At 47.2% G+C, this 21,730-nt stretch overlaps 3 protein-coding genes across 3 annotated transcripts in view; 1 reads left to right on the top strand and 2 right to left on the bottom strand.

Moving 5' to 3' along the window:
* The window catches only part of LOC149460717 (uncharacterized), a 45,774-nt gene extending 33,339 nt beyond the window's left edge, over window positions 1-12,435 (bottom strand). Inside the window, exons 1-2 of the mRNA XM_089679327.1 lie at window positions 11,448-12,435; window positions 1,093-1,410 (exon numbers count right to left, since the gene is read on the bottom strand). Of these exons, the coding sequence (XP_089535453.1) occupies window positions 1,093-1,410; window positions 11,448-12,435 (1,306 nt within the window). The remainder of the gene's footprint in view (window positions 1-1,092; window positions 1,411-11,447) is intronic.
* Window positions 1-21,730, top strand: part of LOC149460716 (uncharacterized) — a 242,625-nt gene that overhangs the window by 40,613 nt on the left and 180,282 nt on the right. The gene's annotated exons all lie outside the window — the stretch shown is intronic.
* LOC149460718 (uncharacterized) lies at window positions 12,591-13,119 on the bottom strand. The gene is made up of 2 exons (XM_089679194.1): window positions 12,892-13,119; window positions 12,591-12,793 (listed from the first exon to the last, which is right to left on the bottom strand). The coding sequence occupies exons 1-2, from the start codon at window positions 13,117-13,119 to the stop codon at window positions 12,644-12,646; spliced, it is 378 nt and encodes a 125-aa protein (XP_089535320.1). The 3' UTR covers window positions 12,591-12,643.

The following is a 21,730-nucleotide window of genomic DNA, read 5'->3' on the forward strand; positions in this document are numbered from 1 at the left end:
AGGGAGTGGAGAGGCAGTGAGGATGCTGGAGAGAGGCTCTGTCATACCTGCTCCCACGTTGCGATCCCGCTCTGTGCCTGTGTCCATGCTGTGACAGGCATCGTCGGCCATCTTGGCTGCAGAAGGGGGAGAGGCACATCCCTCCGCTCTGGCCGCCGACTCATGGCCGGACTGCGCCGGCAGAAGGTACCGCTCCATGCTGGGGCCACTGCAGGAAGATAAGGGGCACCCCAAGGCTATAAAGCGGCTGTCCCCGAGGCAGTAGGCAGGCTTTATAGAGCCGGGAGCCGCAGGTCCCATGAACTACAGCATCCGGCGCTGGAACCCATTGTTTTGCGGTGTTGACCATGTGCATGGCGAGTGATTTACAACATGTCCGGGATGGGAGTGAGGAGTGACGCAGTAGACATTGTGCAGGGTGAGCTCCAGGCTATACAGAGTTACTCGTGCAATTGTGGATTGAACTCTCCCCCAAAATGGCTGCAGCAGTGAGCAGTCCCCAGCCATATGTTAAGTAACACAGTGATTTCCTATGATCGCTGGCTCCATCTAGTGGCCACAATGAGGTGATTTTTCTGAAATATCTCCATCAGTAAAACTAGCCCAATATGATATTATGGCCACTAGATGGAGCCAATGATCATAAGAAATAAAATACGGCCAAAACTCCTCCCAGATGGAGAATGCTGGTCACATCCGTTCAACATTGTTCTCCATAGACCTCCAAGTGTTTGTGAAATCTCCCACCACAGAATGTACTCACAGAATGCCAATCACAGGGCAGGACTCCATTTTATTCTTCTCCTGCCATCAATGGCCAACCCGGTCCCATGCTTCATCCATGTCTTTGGGGACCTCTGATCTCCTTATGAACTGTTTCTTCCATGATGAAGATCAGCCATGGAGTATATCTGAGGTGTATATCAGGGTGTGCTTCTTCCCCACATGAGAGCAGGGATGTCCAGCAACATTCATCTAGAAGACATTTCCCACACTCAAGGCACTAATATACCTCCAGGTTCGTGTGGGACCCCTGATGTACAGGAAGACAGGACTTCAGAGAGGAACATTTCCCTCACTCAGGACATGAACGTGGCTTTTTCCCCGTGTGAGATCTCTGATGTGGGTAAAGATTTGACTTATCTGAAAAACATTTCCCACACTCAGGACAAGCATAAGGCTTCTCCCCTGTGTGAGATCTCTGATGTGTGTGAAGACTAGTTTTGTCTGAAAAACATTTCCCGCACTCAGGACAGAAATACGGCTTCTCCCCCGTGTGAGATCTCTGATGTCTATAAAGATGGGATGTTTTTGAAAAACATTTCCCGCACTCTGGACAGGAATACGGCTTCTCCCCCGTGTGAGATCTCTGATGTCTGTAAAGATTGGACTTTTGTGAAAAACATTTCCCTCACTCCGGACAGGAATATGGCTTCTCCCCCGTGTGAGATCTTTTATGCCTATTAAGATTGGATTTACAATGGAAACCCTTCCCGCACTCAGGACAGGAGAAGCTCTTCCCTGTTGGAAGGCCGGCCCGGTCCCGCACAGCCTGAGGTTCCTCAGGATACGAGAAATCCGATGGTCCATCTACACTGGGTGGTGCCGGATGGACATTGGAGGGAGCCGGGTTTTCTCCTGGACTATGCTGTGTGATGTCCTCATCTTCTACTTTCCAGTCTGGAGACAAAGTGAGACAATCCTCGGAGGTTTTCCTCATCTCCCGGCCATGGACTAAAATACAAAGACAAAGAGGATTACTAGACAGAAGCTGATTGGTTCCCCCAAACCAGGACTCCACCCACATCAGACAGCTTGGTCTCTGAGGAGCTTACAATTCCACGCTCAAGGGAACTAGGAAATGGCTCCTCTGATCTCCTACCAGGTCATTTCTTTATTCATGGACCTTAGTCAGAGAGTGAGGAAACAACCAGAACTGTCTTTTATAGGAGGGACAGTGATGAGGGGATTATAGGACGAGGGTCCCCACCCCCTCTATCACTCATCGCCATCTTCCCAACACAAGAAGTACTGCACTTCCTTATTTAGTCCATGATTTAGTCATGAAGAACAGCAGGGCTGAGCCCCACCAGAGGTCAGAGAGTGAGGATGGGGGAGAACAACCAAGATGAAGACTGGACTGATCCTGAAGACCACCATCATTGGGGTATTGACTCGTCCCTCATTATCACTTTCTGTTTAAGGGTCCAAAGTTGGAGGATGTTATCACATTATTATCACCATGTAAAAGTCTGGAGCACATCATCCGATATAAAATGTCCAGGTGGGAGGAAATGGGTGTAACAAAAGAGAATCCATATTATGTGTATATATAGCAGTGTCTTTTTTCAGCCAGACTAACTATGTAACTATGTAGGTCCCACACCGCTGCCTCCCATCTCCTGAGACTGCACTCAGTGACTTGGGTCTGAGACTATACAGACATATCCCTCCACCCGGCACAGCCAGCAGACTACAGAGAAGGTCTCCTGGAAGAGTCAGGCACAAGGCAGGAGACCCCAGTCACATGTCCTGGGTGCCTACATTATGCAATGCTTAGAGTAAAAATGAACATTTTGCTGCCAGCTGAACCCCAGAACCTCCATAAATCCAGTCTAGATACATAAATTGTGTCTGCAGCACAGAGAAGGAAGATTATCCGAGAGAAATCCAGGAATACAGGACGGGGAACACAGCTCAGGAAAGTGACCAGGGGATTACAGGCTGATATCACCCAGTCCCCGCCCTACTCTGGACCAATCAGTGAGCAGTATGGGTGGAGGAATGGATTTAGTGTTCATGACCCACCTGTGCTGATCTCTGTAGGAGTGTCCTCCTCTATAAATGTCCCCGTTATTCCATCCTCCTCCATAGACTGCTGATCATCCCTCACATACGCCTCTTCTTCTTCTGCTTTCACCTCAAATTTTATATCTATCAAATCTTCACCCTACACCCACCAAAAAATCATCTGTAAAATATAAACTCAAAGAAAAATGCACAAATTGTCTCCACAAGTCCATGTTCTAGATGCTCCATCCCACCAACCTTGTAATAGTGAGGGATGGTGTGACCTTCCTGTGTGGAATCCCGGGAATACAGAGGACGGGGACATCTCTCTGGTGGGTTCCTGGTATTAGGTGGCTCCATCACATCCTTGTGTCCTTCTGAAAACTCCTCCATCACTCCATACTCCTCATCCTCCTCTTTATACTCTTCTTTAACATCAATATTATCATCCCCGAGGATTCCACTCTGAAAGATATAATAAAACATTGTAACAAACATGATGTGTATAAATCACAACTACCAATAATTGTCATCATCTACCTGATGATGGTGAGGGATGGTGTGACCTTCCTGTGTGGAATCCCGGGAATACAGAGGACGGGGACATCTCTCTGGTGGGTTCCCATGACTGGATCCATCTGTAGGAAACACACACACTGACTGAATCCATTGTTTCTATGTGTTTATCAGATGATGGGGGATCTAGGTGGATCCTCCGTACTGCTCTCTCCTTTACAATAAAGTCTCCTCTTACCCGGTGATGTGAGGGGCGGCTGATTGTCCATCATGACGTCCTTGTAGAGATCCTTGTGTCCTTCTAAATACTCCCACTCCTCCATGGAGAAATAGACAGTGACACCCTGACACCTTATAGGAACCTGACACACACAATGATACAGTCACCATCCAGACACATCCCTTGTCTGTTACTGGAGAATGTCCCAGAATTCCCGGCACCGCTCACCTCTCCTGTCAGCAGCTCAGTGATCTCTCTGGTGACTTCTAGAATCTTCTTCTTCTTTCTCGCTTCCATCAGGGAGGGAGGTGGAGGCAATGTGATGTCATATGATCTCCAGACTTCTCCAGATGTGCTGGTGCCAAGTTTCCTCCCCCCAGGGTCACTGCAGGTGTGGAGAAAAGCTGTGTAAGAGGATATGGAGGAGAGATGAGGAGGAGATCCAGGAATCAGGAGAAAGGTCAGGGCAAGCAACAGACGAGCGCATCCAAGAGACCAAGCCGGGGTCACTACACAGAAAATCAATCCAAGGAAACAACAGGCAGGACGAGGAATAGCAAGAAGGAGCTGAGAGACAAATGAGAATATTGCTCAGCCAATGGGAGATGATCTCAGCATGACTTCCATCATGAAGGAGATGAGGGGGAGGGGAGGAAGTCACTGAAGGTGACCATAGATCCATGGAAATTCAGCTGGTTCAGCAGGGATCACTCACATTTCCATCCATGTGTGGCCACTGCCGGATAAAAGCCACTCCCCCAGCGGCTGCAGCCAATAGCTTCAGTGCTGATCCGTGTATTCTGAGAGCGGAGGAGTCCCCCCATTGTCAGAATACAAGAGTGCAGCGGGGAGGATTCCGCCATCCACCTCCAATGTGTGGATGGGGGAATCACTTCAGTTTTTATGGTCATCCCGCTGGCTGAACGATAAAACTGAACCATGTAGGCCAGCTTTGGGAGCAAATATATTATCATCAACTCCTCCCCCTGAAGGGGTTCATCTACGTATTACCTCCTCTGCCGCCAGATCCAGGAATGTGGACTCTCTTCTTCCTCCTGACTCACCTCTCCCCTGGAACTTTCTGTCTGTACAGGACATCACTTCCTGTCTGTCTTCCATAGAGACTTCCTGTCTGGGTAGAAGTGAGATCCCCAGCTTGTGGAGCTCAGAGGAACTGCAGCCCGAGAAGCGTCTGGTAGTGTGACCCCTCCCTTGTGCTGGGTGTGTATGGACTGTAGATCCTTATAGAGGGGTCACCTCTACTCCCACCAAGGGGGACAGAAATATATGACTGCTCGGGGGAGGGGTTTTGGCCCCTTTGATTTTGCAGTAACATTGATTGCAGATTTAGTCCTGTAGAACATCTGGTATATGGATACAAAGCCCCCCAGCTGGGAGTAAAGGGTGGAAATGGCTGGTGACCCCCAGATTTGGGCAATGATGTCATCACTATAAATGGATAAAACCGGCGCTATGTGTAACAACTCCAAACCTACAAAAACCTTCTAGCGGACTGCTGCTGTAACAAAGGGAAGGATTCCCTGTCATCTAGAAGAGCATTATGTGTCACAGCGCTGTCCTATTGTGTGTGCACAGAAATCATCACAAATACACTACAAATATGTGGAGACATTCAGAGATAAAGAGCTCGGGGCTCCAAATCCTATTCTCTGCACATCCACTGCTTCCACTTTACACCCACTTCATTGGTCTTATGGGGTTTATCAATAAATGAAGGAAACTAGTGTGCAGAGGAGGAGACTGAACATGGTGCCAAGCGGCAGATCAATGTGAGATCTCCCAGCACCAGGTGTCTCCAATGTCCCACTAGAGCACAGGAGGAAATCCCCTAGGAGCAGCTGCCGTGACCTACCTGGGAGCGGTAGTGGTCCCCTGTGGAGGAGAGCGAGGAGTGTAGACCCTTCCAGGTTGGTCTGGCCGGCTGGTGACAGAGAGTGAGAGCGCGGCTGAGGCTGGAGGAGGAGAGCAGAGATCCAGCGTGGATGACGAGCGGTCACATGACTCGCTGCAAAGGAGTCCTGGGAGTTGGGAGAAGCTGGCCGGTGTGAAGGAGTGCAGGAAATGGCGGACCTCTCTCCCCTCTCCTTACCACCCCCCCCTCCTGGATACCATCAGGCTGGAGCTGTTGGGTCCCCTGTAGGGGCACCAAGGGAGCCCCCCCCGGAAGCTGTACCAACAACCAGGGAAGCAGACATCTCACTCATTCAGGAGAAGACCCATCTGAAGACTGAATCATCTGGTGTGGAGGAAGAAGAGATCAGGATGGTGACTGAGATGAAATGAAAAAGGAAAATTTACATGAAATAACTTATTATAATTGATTGGAACTGTGAAGTAAATCTGAGGGGGGGAGGCACCCAGGGGACAGAACCCCGGGGATCCTGAAAAAGAAGAAGGGGAAGGAGGATAAACTAAAATCAATAGGACCCAAAAGGGGACTGGATACTAACAGAGGTCTATAGGAGGGGAGAGAAAGGAGAAAAGGAAAAAAAAATGTCAACAGTATGAAAAATAAAGGGATAAAAGGAGGAGGGCCAAAGGCCTCCCAGACAAGCTCAATTACAAAATATATACCCCAACAAGAGAAACACCCCCGAGAGACAGCAAGGAATAAGTGGAAGAACAGAGATGGAAGCACTGGAGAAGGCTCTAGATTGTCCCTGGACATGACCAACGTTAGTCAGGATATAGAGGAAGGAGATATAGGAAAAACAGGATTTGGAGAACATAGAAGAACAAAAAAAGAACTCTCAATTACGCACTAAAACAGAAATTGCAGAAATGTTTAAAGGGTTAGAAAAGTCAATAAAAGAGGAGATGGTGAAACTGCACAAAGATTTGGGGCAGATGATCGGGTCAGAGCCCATGAATCGGTCTGCAGACCAATACAACTGCAATTAATTTTTTTAGTAATGCCCATGTGGAGGGTTAGGTGCAAAAAAACCTTAAACTCAGAAGCCGTAATGGGTTTCCATGCAAATGGTCTGGCAAGGTTTGAATTTGGGTTGGTGGCGATAAACTGTTGTGCATGTAAATTGCTTTGATACAGATCCTCCGTGAAAAACAGCTCCAAAAAATCAAGGGGAGGAGTTAAATTTGCTGTTTCCACCTGAATTTCAGGTTGGGAACTGAATGGGGGAAGTACAGGTGCTGCAGAATTTGTGGGCTGCCAATCAGGATTTGCAAGCACATCTGGAAGGACACTAGGGGCTCTACGGGCCTGTGTGCGAATTCTTGGTGGTTGCTGGACAATACTTGTGCTCACCACCTCACCAGCTTGTACTGCACTTATGGGACTTGCCTCATCACCAAGTGATACTGCAGTGCTGGTATGTGAAAGACCAGGATGTAATAGGCAGCTGGTGATCGCCAGTTCACCAAAAGGTAGCGAGGCACTAGTACTGGCACTCTGCTGCATATGAGAGTCATTAGGCAATTGTATCACCTCATCACCCTGGGAATGGGGTCGGGTACACCTGACCTTAGCAGGGACCTCTTCTCCATCGTCTGAGCGATCTGTCAGGGTACCACTGCTGTCTACAGGTTCATTTTCTCATTGTGTCAGTGAGGCTTCCCCTTCACTCTCACCTGACATGCTCAGAATCCTGTAGGCCTCTTCACTAGAGTACCTTTCGTTGGACATTTTGGCCACTAAATTTATAGGTAGCTAGCGCGACTCCCTGGAAAAAGAGCACCTGGCTGTCAGGGACTGCTTGAACTGCTACAAAAAAACTGGCTTGCAAGTACTAACAGAGATCATGCCTGATTCTGCCAACACTGCGGTTTTGTGTGCAATGTATCAAGTGACAGTTACCTACTGACACTGAACTTGCTGGGGGAGAAGGGAGGGTAAGCGTAGGGGCTAAACACAGGTGCTGGCAGGTGCCGGGACTGATCCCGCTAATGCTGCATTTTTTGGGACACTATACTATTGATAATGCTGGTATAGCGCTGATCTGATCAAAGATATTGATCCTTTCAGACACTATACTAGCAATGAAGGTTTATTGTGTATGGGCGTCTTCCTGGAAATCAAGGGGTTAAATGTGATGACTGGTGTCCTGACGGGAAATCTGACGCCATCTGGGAGGGATGCTAACTGACACTAATGCTATCTGAAGTCGCCGGCAACACTGATCAGCAAAAAATCTGTACACTGTACTAATGACACTGGTGACTGGGCAGCGAAGGGGTTAACTGGGGACAATAAAGGGGTTAAATGTGTCCTAAATGTGGTTTTACTGTGTGTGTGTAGTGCGTGGATCTGCTTTCTTCTCTCTCTGGGACAGAATGCGCTCAGAGAGAGAAGATGTCATTTCCTGTATCTGTGTAATGTAAACACAGGTACAGGAAGATCTATGATAGGGCAGGGATAGATCATCAGATCCGAACATCACTGGCCTGAATCTGATGATTGATCAGTCAGGAACTGAATCACAGCAATGGCATGTTGGTGCATGCACACACGCTCCCGGCCCACGGTCACCGTGGGAGCATGAACCACATATATATACACGATTTTGCACAGGGACTCCGCCCTGTAGCAGTATTTCTGTATAGGGCAGACTTAAAGCCGTTAAGGAAAGCTCGGCGCTGTATTTTTATTGATTAACATTTTTGCACATTTATATGAGTGTGTTTAGGTGTAGCCAGCATTTTTTCAGTTGAATTCACTGTTAAGTTGGTTTATTGATTGTTGATCACCTTTTTTAGCTGCTTGTGGGAATACTTTGTATTATTTGTGCTCCTCTTCACTAGTGTGCCTTTCCATTTCCTGTGTTTATAAATATGGACACACGATGATCTCTGATTCTGTACAGGTGATCAGCAGGTCCAAGTGATCAGCAGGTCCAGACCAGAAATCATTGGCCTGGACCTGATAATCGGCTTGTGTTGTACCGAGTGACAGCATAGTCAGGATAGTGGGCTCTTGCATACATGTACTGTATGTGATCTGGAGAAGCGGGACTGCCCTGCCGCAGTATAAGTTTGGTGGTCGGTCCTGAACTGGGTAAAGTCAGTTTGTTTGCCGATGATCTTTCACTTACTTTGGTCCAACCCAACACCTCCCTGCCAGTCCTCTTCTCTATACTCCATACATTTCCCTTTCCAATGCAGATGTTGCCTCTATAAAACAGAATTATAGTTTCCTTGGCCCACCTCCTACCTGGATTATTTGGGCATTCATCTCCCTCGCTCGTACAACACACTCCATGAGGCCAACTACATCCCCACTTTCAAATACTTGAGAGTCCTACTTCTGTCCTGGACTCATCTTCACCTCTCCTGGATAGGGAGGATCAGTGATGGAAAAATGACAATTTTACCAAAACTCCTTTACTTATTCTGTACTCTTCCCCATCCCCACCCCCACCGATCCCCATCTCCTCCTATACTCTGATTTTTTTTTAAATCAGGTCTTGTGATTCAACTGAGCAGACAAAGGGCCACAAATCTCAAGACATATTATGTTTATACATAAGGAACAAGGAGGTTTGGGTGTTCCAAATTTTACTAAATATTTCTTGGTGCCCAGATTACCCTACTAACCTCCATTTACACTCAAACATGCCCCCATATGGGCTGACTTAGAAGCATTGCTCTGTTCTCAAACTTCTTATCATTCACTCCCATGGCTTCCTTCTAAATCCAGACCTACGTCTATCAGCCTCTTGATGGGTCACACACTCTGCACACTCTAATAAATATTCCAGAAACTTCATATCACCTCACTTGCCTCTCTGTCCTTTTTTGGGCAATCCTAAAAAGGTCCTAAAATGGTTACAAACATTACTAACCTGCCACTTTCCCAGGAACCCTTAGTACGATGGCATTTGAAACCCCCAGGCCTCACAAGTTACAAATTTAAATTGGCTATAAATGTTCTACTAGCAGCAAAACAAAGACTTGGAAACAAGAGCTTGGCCCCCTCGTGGAAGTCCATCTTAGCATAGATGTCATCTAAGAAAGATGTCTAATAAGAAATTCTTAGAAACCTGGGCCCCGTGTATACATTACACTCACCCCCCCATGTCCCCGGACACCTACACACTGCTATAGGCATTGAGGCCCCAGGTTTCTGGTAAGGGGGTCCCCGATGTCCTCCATCTGTTCTTCATCTTACCACCTTGTTCTATTTCCTTCCCTATTCCTTTTCTCTCAGCCCCCTGACCTGGGAGGCCTTGGTTACTCGGTATCTTGCCTATCCTCTGTGCAGGACCCGACTCTCACACCCAGTCCAAGAGTGTCTCCCAAATTATGGCTAACTCAAGATTTCCCCTCCCCCTCATTTTATTCTCTTCTCCTTCCCTAATTATCCTCTTGTTGCCATTCTTACAATGTGTATCGTTACTGTAAACCCGATCTTGTAACACGCCGCGCTCACTGATCTTTATATCCATCACTTGTATTCTCTTGTATGATTTACGGATGCACGCTGGAATTGTTTTCATGGGTTGGTTACTTCTGAACATTTGTACGAGTTGCACAATGTATCCTACAAAACTTTAATTATAAAAACTTACTGTAAGTGAAAGTTAGTTGGACAAATGTGAGGAGCATTTCCCCCGCCGAGATACATTCTGCCCATCATTTATTTTACACAATGATTTCCTATGATGGTCAGCTCCATCTAGTGGCCTCAATGCAGTATTTTCCTGAAATCCCTCTGTGATATGGGGGTTTGTTAGCTCCTGTGGTAGATGTTTGTAAGTGAGTCCACGTCAGTCAAGACTTGCGGTTTATCAGCACGGCAGCCCACTTTTATTAAGAAGGAAAATGAAAGTCTTTACACCATAAGGTTTCCCACACAGGGGATTGTCCAGCTTTGTCAATACATCAGATCACTGAAAATGCTAGCTCACCTGGCTACACTTCAGCAGCACCACTGATCTGTACACTGGTCCCCCAGACTAGGACTTCTTCAGGATTACTCAGCCTTGGTTACAGCACCTCACTACACAGGTCCACTCCTGGCCACTGAATAGGGTTCCGCAGCCCCCCTCAAGCTTGATCACTCCTCCATTGACTTCTGGACTCCCTCCAGCCCCATGGACTCCCTCCAGCCCCCTGGACTCACAAGCCACTTCAGGTCCCCCAGACTCTTGGAGCTGTCCTGACTTTCCCAGTCCTTGGGCAAGGAATCCCACCTCACAAGGGATGAAGTCTCCAGCAGGAACCCCCAGCTCTCCTGACAGGGTCCTGTCTCCAAATGGCAGAAGACTTGGCCTATAACAATCCTGCCCACCTATGTACTCACACAGGCTGCAGGCATCTAGCAAAGCCTGGACATGGGACTGAAGGTCTTGCCCCCACCAAGAATCTCTGGAACCTTCAAGCTCCAGGTTCCTACCTGGAACTACCAAATCCATTGACAACCTAGAACACAGTTTTCTCTGCTCACAAAATACATGTTGGAGCTTCTTAAACAGCAGCCAGGAGGACCCTGTGTCATTGTCACAGTGGCAGGACCTCACACTTCCACACCTCCATCAGACCTCCAAGTGTTTGTGAGAGCTTCTGCTAGAACATTGACTCCATTATTCTTCTTCTGCTGATATCAATGGCCAACCCAATCCCATGCTTCATCCATGTCTTTGGGGGCCTCTCATCTCCTTATCAACTGTTCCTTCCATGATGAAGATCAGCCATGGAGTATATCTGAGGTGTATATCAGGGTGTGCTTCTTCCCCACATGAGAGCTGGGATGTCCAGCAACATTCATCTAGAAGACATTTCCCGCACTCAAGGCACTAATACACCTCCAGGGTTGTGTGGGACCCCTGATGTACAGGAAGACAGGACTTAAGAGATGAACATTTCCCTCACTCAGGACAGGAAAGTGGCTTCTTCCTCATGTGAGATCTCTGATGTTTGTAAAGAGTAGACTTATCTGAAAAACATTTCCCACACTCAGGACAGGAATATGGCTTTTCCCCCGTGTGACTTCTCTGATGTACAACAAGTTTTGATTTTTGTGCAAAACATTTCTCGCACTCAGAACAGGAATATGGCTTATTTCCCTTGTGCAATCTCTGATGATTATAAAGACTGGACTTAGTTGCAAAACATTTCCCGCACTCAGGGCAGGAATACGGCTTTTCCCCCGTGTGAGATCTCTGATGTATAACAAGTCCTGATTTGTATGCAAAACATTTCCCACACTCAAGACAGGAAAGTGGCTTCTCCCCCGTGTGAGATCTCTGATGTCTGTAAAGACTAGACTTGCCTGAAAAACATTTCCCGCACTCGGGACAGGAATATGGCTTTTCCCCAGTGTGATGTCTCTGATGTACAACAAGTTTTGATTTTTGTGCAAAACATTTCCCACACTCAGAACAGGAATATGGCTTCTTTCCCTTGTGCAATCTCTGATGACTATAAAGATTGGACTTAGTTGAAAAACATTTCCTGCACTCAGGACATGAATAAGGCTTCTCTCCTGTGTGAAATCTCTGATGTGTGTAAAGATAGGACTTAGCTGAAAAACATTTTTTGCACTTAGGACAAGAATATGGCTTCTCACCTGTGTGAAGCCTTTGATGTCTTTCAAAATTAGACTTTTGTGAAAAACATTTCCCGCACTCAGGACAGAAATATGGTTTTTCACCTGTGTGAGATCTTTTATGTATATTAAGCCGGAATTCAGAAGGGAACCATTTCCCGCACTCAGTACAGGAGAAGCTCTTCTCTGTTGGAAGGCCGGCCCGGTCCTGCACAGTCTGAGGTTCCTCAGGATACGAGGAATCCGATGGTCCATCTACACTGGGTGGTGCCGGATGGACATTGGAGGGAGCCGGGTTTTCTCCTGGACTATACTGGGTGATGTCCTCATCTTCTACTTTCCAGTCTGGAGACAAAGTGAGACAATCCTCGGAGGTTTTCCTCATCTCCCGGCCATGGCCTAAAATACAAAGACAAAGAAGATTACTAGACAGGAGCTGATTGGTTCCCCCAAACAGGACTCCGCCCACATCAGGCAGGATGGGGAGCACAGCTCAGGAAAGTGACCAGGGGATTACAGGCTGATATCACCCAGTCCCCGCCCTACTCTGGACCAATCAGTGAGCAGTATGGGTGGAGGAATGGATTTAGTGTTCATGACCCACCTGTGCTGATCTCTGTAGGAGTGTCCTCCTCTATAAATGTCCCCGTTATTCCATCCTCCTCCATAGACTGCTGATCATCCCTCACATACGCCTCTTCTTCTGCTTTAACCTCAACTTTTACTTCTATTGGATCTTCACCCTAAACCAAGAGAATGAGAGAAAATATCATCTGTAAAATATAAGCTCACATAAAAAATCCATATATTGTCAGAAGTCCATGCTCTGCGCCCCACCAACCTTGTAATAGTGAGGGATGGTGTGACCTTCCTGTGTGGAATCCCGGGAATACAGAGGACGGGGACATCTCTCTGGTGGGTTCCTGGTATTAGGTGACTCCATCATATCCTTGTGTCCTTCTGAAAACTCCTCCATCACTCCATACTCCTCATCCTCCTCTTTATACTCTTCTTTAACATCAATATTATCATCCCCGAGGATTCCACTCTGAAAGATATAATAAAACATTCATTGTAACAAACATGCTGTGTATAAATCACAACTACCAATAATTATCAATCATCTACCTGATGATGGTGAGGGATGGTGTGACCTTCCTGTGTGGAATCCCGGGAATACAGAGGATGGGGACATCTCTCTGGTGGGTTCCTGTAGCTGGATGACTCCACCATGGTGTCCTGGTACAGATCTTTGTGTTCTTTTAGAAGCTCTGACTCCTCCATCCCCCCATCCTCCTCCTCCTCCTCTTTTATCTCTTCTTTAACCTTCTATACTCATGCACATAGTGGGGGGGCGGGATCTGGGGGCCTCCTTGTTAAAGGTGCCTTCCAGATTCCAATAAGCCCCCCAGAACCACCTGCCAGGGTTGTGGGGAAGGACCCTTGTCCCCATTGACATGGGTACAAGGTGCTTTTGGGGGGGGGGGCAGAGCACCCCTGCCCTGAAGCACCCACCCCATGTTGAGGGTATGTGGCCTGGTATGGTTCAGGAGGAAGATGGGCACTCACTAAGGGTCTGGTATTGATTTTGGAGGGGAACCCACGCCTTTATTTTTATTATTTTGGCATCGGGGAAACCCTCAAAATCCATACCAGACCTGTCACAGCTGTCAGCGGGGAACTTGGCAGCCGACCGCTCCTTGTTTACTGGTTGTTGGGGACACTGGCGGCTGCCCTCTCCTTAACAACGAGCTATTTACAAGTGTTGCTAAGGACACCAGTGGTAAATTACCCGCAGGCTTCACTACTAAAAAACAGAATGCAGCATCTTACTACATACTGGGATACGGGAAGATACCGCTTTGTGATTGGAGCCCATAGTCTCTACAAGTCCATGTTATAGATTCTCCATCCCACCAACCTTGTAATAGTGAGGGATGGTGTGACCTCCCTGTGTGGAATCCCGGGAATACAGAGGACGGGGACATCTCTCTGGTGGGTTCCTGGTATTAAGTGGCTCCATCATATCCTTGTGTCCTTCTGAAAACTCCTCCATCACTCCATACTCCTCATCCTCCTCTTTATACTCTTCTTTAACATCAATATTATCATCCCCGAGGATTCCACTCTGAAAGATATAATAAAACATTCATTGTAACAAACATGCTGTGTATAAATCACAACTACCAATAATTGTCATCATCTACCTGATGATGGTGAGGGATGGTGTGACCTTCCTGTGTGGAATCCCGGGAATACAGAGGATGGGGACATCTCTCTGGTGGGTTCCTGGTATTAGGTGGCTCCATCATATCCTTGTGTCCTTCAGAAAACTCCTCCATCACTCCATACTCCTCATCCTCCTCTTTAAATTCTTCCTTAACAACAATATTATAATCCCTGAGGATTCCACTCTGAATATAGAATAAAATGACATCAATGGTAACAATGCAGATAATGTACAGATCCTAATGATACTATCAGTGATTGTTCCTCATCTACCTGATGATGGTGAGGGATGGTGTGACCTTCCTGTGTGGAATCCCGGGAATACAGAGGACGGGGACATCTCTCTGGTGGGTTCCCATGACTGGATCCATCTGTAGGAAACACACACACTGACTGAATCCATTGTTTCTATGTGTTTATCAGATGATGGGGGATCTAGGTGGATCCTCCGTACTGCTCTCTCCTTTACAATAAAGTCTCCTCTTACCCGGTGATGTGAGGGGCGGCTGATTGTCCATCATGACGTCCTTGTAGAGATCCTTGTGTCCTTCTAAATACTCCCACTCCTCCATGGAGAAATAGACAGTGACACCCTGACACCTTATAGGAACCTGACACACACAATGATACAGTCACCATCCAGACACATCCCTTGTCTGTTACTGGAGAATGTCCCAGAATTCCCGGCACCGCTCACCTCTCCTGTCAGCAGCTCAGTGATCTCTCTGGTGACTTCTAGAATCTTCTTCTTCTTTCTCTCTTCTATCAGGGAGGGAGGTGGAGGCAATGTGATGTCATATGATCTCCAGACTTCACAGGAGGAAAACTCTACATCTGGACACAAATAGTAAAATCAAATGATATTCCCAGAATCCTCCTCACCTCTCCGGTCAGGTCTGTGTTTCAGTGAAGCCCCACTTCAGGCTGAGGTATAAGGAATTCTGACATCATTACATAGAATGAAGGATAAACAGTTCTGCTTTGCTTGTGAGGATGTAAAGGGTCCGCCCACATCCTAAGAGTACTGGATAAAAAGAAAAAAGCTGGATGGAGGGACATTGGGAGGAGGAGCTGTGAGGTCAGTGTGATGTCATAGGATTCTCTGACTCTGGATGGAGGGACATTGGGAGGAGCTGTGAGGTCAGTGTGATGTCATAGGATTCTCTGACTCTGGATGGAGGGACATTGGGAGGAGGAGCTGTGAGGTCAGTGTGATGTCATAGGATTCTCTGACTCTAGTTGGAAGGACATTGGGAGGAGCAGCTGTGGGGGGCGCTCTGTGAGGTTTCTGTAGGTCTATACCTGGTGTGTCCCACCTCTCCAAACATGAAAGATGAAGTTTGTCTTTGGGCTTTGCCAGGACACATCATATTTCTCAGATCTCTGTGACCTCTAAGAGACTTTACTGATCACATTGTAGGATGAATATCTGAGACTGGGATCATTATGGGGAAATATGCTTTCAGGACATTTACTACAAATGACATTTTTCTCTTTCTTCCTATTTGAAACTTATGAAATGGAGACATAGATATTCCAATCCCCCTAAATATCCCCCCATCCCCCACCACTAATTAAAGTCAGGAAATCTGTTAGTATAGACTGATGAGGTGAGAAGGTGACACCTCTCCACAATGAGGAGAATGTTCCGGCCCGGAAGTGGGGGAATGTTCTGCCCCTGAAGGAGTTAATCTGGGTTCCCACACTATATATGTGTGTATCATCATCTGCTGGAGATAAAAGACGTCACAGTAACTATGGAGGAAGAGGACGGACATTACTATGGAGGAAGAGGACGGACGTGACTATGGAGGAAGAGGACAGACATGACTATGGAGGAAGAGGACGGACATGATGGGGGTTACTGGGTGTAAATAGAACATAAAATCTTATTACCACCTCTGCTGCCACTTCCACAACGTCTCCTCTCTACTTCCTGTCTGTGCCTGACATCACTTCCTGCTTGTATTCCAAAGAGACTTCCTGTCTGGGTAGAAGTGAGATCCCCACCTTGTGGAGTTCAGAGGAACTGCAGCCCCGAGAACCATCTGGCAGTGTGACCCCGGCCTTGTGCTGGGTGTGTATGGACTGTAGATCCTTATAGAGGGGTCACCTCCACTCCCACCAAGGGGGACAGAAATATATGACTGCCTAGTCCAGCCTTTCCCAGCCAGGGTTCCTCCGAAGGTTTCTAGGGGCTCCTTCAGCAATGAACAATTCCTGTCTCTTAGTAACAAATGGCATCAATGATCTGTAAAATCCATTTCTTGGAATACATCACAGGATACAGAACATCTTTTACATTCCTTACTAACAGGGATGTCCCACCTAGAACATGAGGGGAGGACAACAAGCCAACAAGTCCCAGAAACAACCAGAAAAAGGAAAGAACCTCATGCAGCAGCCTGCAAAAACCAATGTGTCCAAAGTGAAGTGTCCTTAGTGACTCTAACATCCACCTGGTAACATCATAAAGAGTGCACCGAAGACCAGGTAGAGGCTTCACCAACATGATACACTGAAGGTAGGTAGTGTCATCCCTTATAAAGGGGGAACCTGTCCTTTCATACTGGAAACTGGAGCAACAAGGCGACAAATTCAGAGAATAAACATAGACATGGAAGCTGCGGGATCCTTCTATTCGGTCCTCAGGTGCCACAAAGAGAAATCCTGTAGCCAAATTGCGGCTGTCAACTACAGGTAACCTGATAGACAAACAAATACCCAACGTGATAAAAACCTATTCCCCCAGTTACTGAGCCTGAGGGTAAAGGGAGGTAATACACTGTCCCGGCTGAGATGAGGGTAAAGGAAGGTAATACGCTGTCCCGGCTGAGATGAGGGTAAAGGGAGGTAATACGCTGTCCCAGCTGAGATGAGGGTAAAGGAAGGCAATACGCTGTCCCGGCTGAGATGAGGACAAAGGAAGGTAATACGCTGTCCTAGCTGAGATGAGGGTAAAGGGAGGTAATACGCTGTCCCGGCTGAGATGAGGACAAAGGAAGGTAATACGCTGTCCCGGCTGAGATGAGGGTAAAGGAAGGTAATACGCTGTCCCGGCTCAGATGAGGGTAAAGGAAGGTAATACGCTGTCCCGGCTGAGATGAGGGTAAAGGAAGGTAATACGCTGTCCCGGCTGAGATGAGGGTAAAGGGAGGTAATACGCTGTCCCGGCTGAGATGAGGGTAAAGGAAGGTAATACGCTGTCCCGGCTGAGATGACGGTAAAGGGAGGTAATACTCTGTCCCGGCTGAGATGAGGGTAAAGGAAGGTAATACGCTGTCCCGGCTGAGATGAGGGTAAAGGGAGGTAATACGCTCTCCCGGCTGAGATGAGGGTAAAGGGAGGTAATACGCTGTCCCGGCTGAGATGAGGGTAAAGGGAGGTAATACGCTGTCTCGGCTGAGATGAGGGTAAAGGAAGGTGATACGCTGTCCCGGCTGAGATGAGGGTAAAGGAAGGTGATACGCTGTCCCGGCTGAGATGAGGGTAAAGGAAGGTGATACGCTGTCCCGGCTGAGATGAGGGTAAAGGAAGGTGATACGCTGTCCCGGCTGAGATGAGGGTAAAGGAAGGTAATACGCTGTCCCGGCTGAGATGAGGGTAAAGGAAGGTAATACGCTGTCCCGGCTGAGATGAGGGTAAAGGAAGGTAATACACTGTCCCGGCTGAGATGAGGGTAAAGGAAGGTAATAAGCTGTCCTGGCTGAGATGATGGTAAAGGAAGGTGATACGCTGTCCCGGCTGAGATGAGGGTAAAGGAAGGTAATACACTGTCCCGGCTGAGATGAGGGTAAAGGAAGGTAATAAGCTGTCCTGGCTGAGATGATGGTAAAGGAAGGTGATACGCTGTCCCGGCTGAGATGAGGGTAAAAGCAGGTGTAGCTGGCCAGCTAAGACCAGTCCTAGGTTGCTAATATGGGTCACATATATGTGTATACCAAACCTGCCAATAACCTCAGTATAGTATATATGTGCATATGTTAAAGCCAAAAGCAGAATCATTGCTGTGATTTATGTCTTTGAATGTTATATGACATTTTTATATTAATTGTGTTAGCAGAAGCAGAAAAGGAAAATATGCCTTTAAGAGTTAGTATAAGGTGAGCCAATCACAGACAGCCTCACACTGTACAGAGCCTTAACCAATCCCAGCCAGTTTCACATTTATGCCTGTGTAAAACTCCCTGCTAGAATAGTTTAGAGACACATGCTCACCAGACAGAGGAGGTAACAGACAAAGTTCCAATCAGAGATGCTCCATGGAGGCAGAGAAGGCCAAATAGGTATTTAATGCACTTGTGTGTTCCTCTATTGTTTAACAGTGCAGGTAGATCTGTTTCTAAAAACTGTTGTATGTGTTTACTTGTAGTTCCACCGAACTTACGAATCAAGTCACTGTAGAGTAATCTAACGAATTTATAAATCCAAGTGAATTTATCAATCTATCGAAATATACAGAACGAATTTATCAAATCTATTGAACCTATCGAGATAAGCTATCGAATCAACCCAATGTAATACGAATTAAACCATTGTAATATGAAAGAAATAAGCCATTGTAAGCAGTTATATGAAGAAGATTGAAGTTATTAAAGAAGTTAACTAAAGTATTCGGTGTGCTCTTTAAACCTACTGCATCCATAGAGCGGCATTGGAGGAATTACAGAGTAAAGTCAGTCTAATCAAACAAAGAAACAGCAATTGCATAATTTTTCTAATGCCACAGCGCACTAGGCACCAAATGGTGCTGCACCTGCCACAGAAGGTGATACGCTGTCCCGGCTGAGATGAGGGTATAGGAAGGTAATACGCTGTCCCGGCTGAGATGAGGGTAAAGGGAGGTAATACGCTGTCCCGGCTGAGATGAGGGTAAAGGAAGGTAATACGCTGTCCCGGCTGAGATGAGGGTAAAGGAAGGTAATACGCTGTCCCGGCTGAGATGAGGGTAAAGGAAGGTAATACGCTGTCCCGGCTGAGATGAGGGTAAAGGAAGGTAATACTCTGTCCCGGCTGAGATGAGGGCAAAGGAAGGTAATACTCTGTCCCGGCTGAGATGAGGGCAAAGGAAGGTAATACGCTGTCCCGGCTGAGATGAGGGTAAAGGAAGGTAATACTCTGTCCCGGCTGAGATGAGGGCAAAGGAAGGTAATACTCTGTCCCGGCTGAGATGAGGGCAAAGGAAGGTAATACGCTGTCCCGGCTGAGATGAGGGTAAAGGAAGGTAATACGCTGTCCCGGCTGAGATGAGGGTAAAGGGAGGTAATACGCTGTCCCGGCTGAGATGAGGGTAAAGGAAGGTAATACGCTGTCCCGGCTGAGATGAGGGTAAAGGGAGGTAATACGCTGCCCGGGCTGAGATGAGGGTAAAGGAAGGTAATACGCTGTCCCGGCTGAGATGAGGGTAAAGGAAGGTAATACGCTGTCCCGGCTGAGATGAGGGTAAAGGAGGGTAATACGCTGTCCTGGCTGAGATGGAAAGGTACAAACTCCTTCAGGTAAAAATAATAAATAAAAATCTAAGGTAAAAAAGCCATCTTTGTGAAAGAACAAAGGGAACAAAAGGATCCTGAATGGGCTCAAACAGAGAATTCTGTAAAAACAGAAAGAGATCCCATAGAAACAATGACAGGCTGACCGGAGGAACAACATGCATGACATCTAGTACCAACGCATGCAACTAGAAAGTGTAATGCAATCAGCCCCTGAAAGAAGAGACTGCCAAGGCTGAAATCTGACTCTTGGTTATACACAAGGCCAGGCACACATTCATCCCCCACCCCAAGAAGGAAACCAAGACATGGACCAAAACAAGGAGGAAACCTCTTAGGTCAACAAAACACAAAATATGATTGTAAGGACTTGTGGAAAGTCTCCCTAATTTAGAATTCCTAGCCTTCAAAAGAGCAGAAACAACAAAAGGCCTAGATACTTCTGTCTCTCAAAACCTTTTTCAGCTGCAACAGTCAATCCAGTATGTCCACTGACACCATAAGGCTGGAAAAATCAGGCTTTGTAACAGCAGAGCTTGACTATCTGGAGATCCAAGGACTTGTGTAGAATCAAAGAAAAAACATGAAGCATGAAGTAAGGAGGGGAAAGGTTCCAAAATTCTATGGCCTGGTTCATACTGCAATGAACAGCTGCCGGAGGTCTTTACCGCTCAGCCTTTGGGCTGGGAACATTCCCCTTGCCGTACCATCTGGTAGCCTGGTGTACCGGTTTCTCAATTTGCTGGATGATCCTATGTGGACTATCTGTGTGGTATTACATTGCTACCCAGAAGACTATTTTGTTGTGCTGTGTCTTGTTATCCCTATTCTGCCCTCATGTTCCCCAATAAACACCCACATGTTGGGTTTTGTGTGATCTGCCTCCATTTACTCTCTCTCTGCACTCCTAGTTCATCACAAACTGGTTGGCAGCAGCGGGACGAGAGCACTGGAGATGGATGACAAGAATCTGCACACCATGGATTGATGTCCCAGCCTACAAGAAAAGGCTGGAGAGTTGGGTCTCAGCAACAAGGGACTTACTATAGAACAGCTGGTCCGGATACTGGAGGAAGCTAGCCAACAGAAGTTGAGCACCGACATGGGTCAGGCACCACCCTGGGAGTATGTACCAGAGCTACCCAGGAAAGCCAGTAAGAGCCCATGGGTTATCTGGTGCTAGAGATGGCCATTCTGGGGGAGGGTGCCACAACAGAAAGGAAACTTGCAGTCACTGAAAATACACAAAAGAGACAAACAGAGTGGGAGGCAATAGAGAACAGAGAAGCCACCTCTGTCCCTGTCCCTATGGTAAGGGAATCCTCAAGAGTCTCCAGCAAGGACTTTAAGCCCTACCAAGAACATACTAGAGATGAAGAAGGGTTTGTTCAGGACTTTGAACACCAATGCAAGCTGCTGGAAGTACATCCCATGGACTGGACCTGCCATGTGGTAGGGATGCTAGATGAAGGGGCCACTGAGGCCTATCACATGATGGATCCCCTAAAGAAATGCAGCTATGAGTAAATAAAAAGGGCAGGGATGGAAGCAATATCACATAGTCTTATTGGGACCAGCTTAAGACTACCCCTCACCTCCCAGAGACCACCTTCAAAATGTTTGTGCATAAGTCTTCTTTAGCATGTTGCCATGTTGGCAGAGGATAAAGGGAACTCCCCTGAGGAAATTATTCATGTGATCCTGAAGGAGCAGTTGTTGTTCGAGTGTCCCCCTGAGCTCCAACAGTGCATGTGTGAATGGAAACTCATCACTCTAGAGGAAGCTGCAACCTCCCCACTGCTGTATGAGTCCCCAGATAGTGCTGCTGCCTCAACCAAATCTCTCAGACAATCCAGTTCCCCCACAGGAGGCCCCCAGGCTTATTATAAAGACTCTGCTTTGGCTGTGGATAAAACGGTCACTGCCAGGCCAGCTGCCCTGTTAGAAAAAGACTCTCAG

The sequence above is a fragment of the Staurois parvus genome, unplaced genomic scaffold (genome assembly GCF_062004578.1).
Source record: "Staurois parvus isolate SC_StPar_1 unplaced genomic scaffold, SC_StPar_1.0 ptg000221l, whole genome shotgun sequence".
NCBI lineage: Eukaryota > Metazoa > Chordata > Amphibia > Anura > Ranidae > Staurois > Staurois parvus.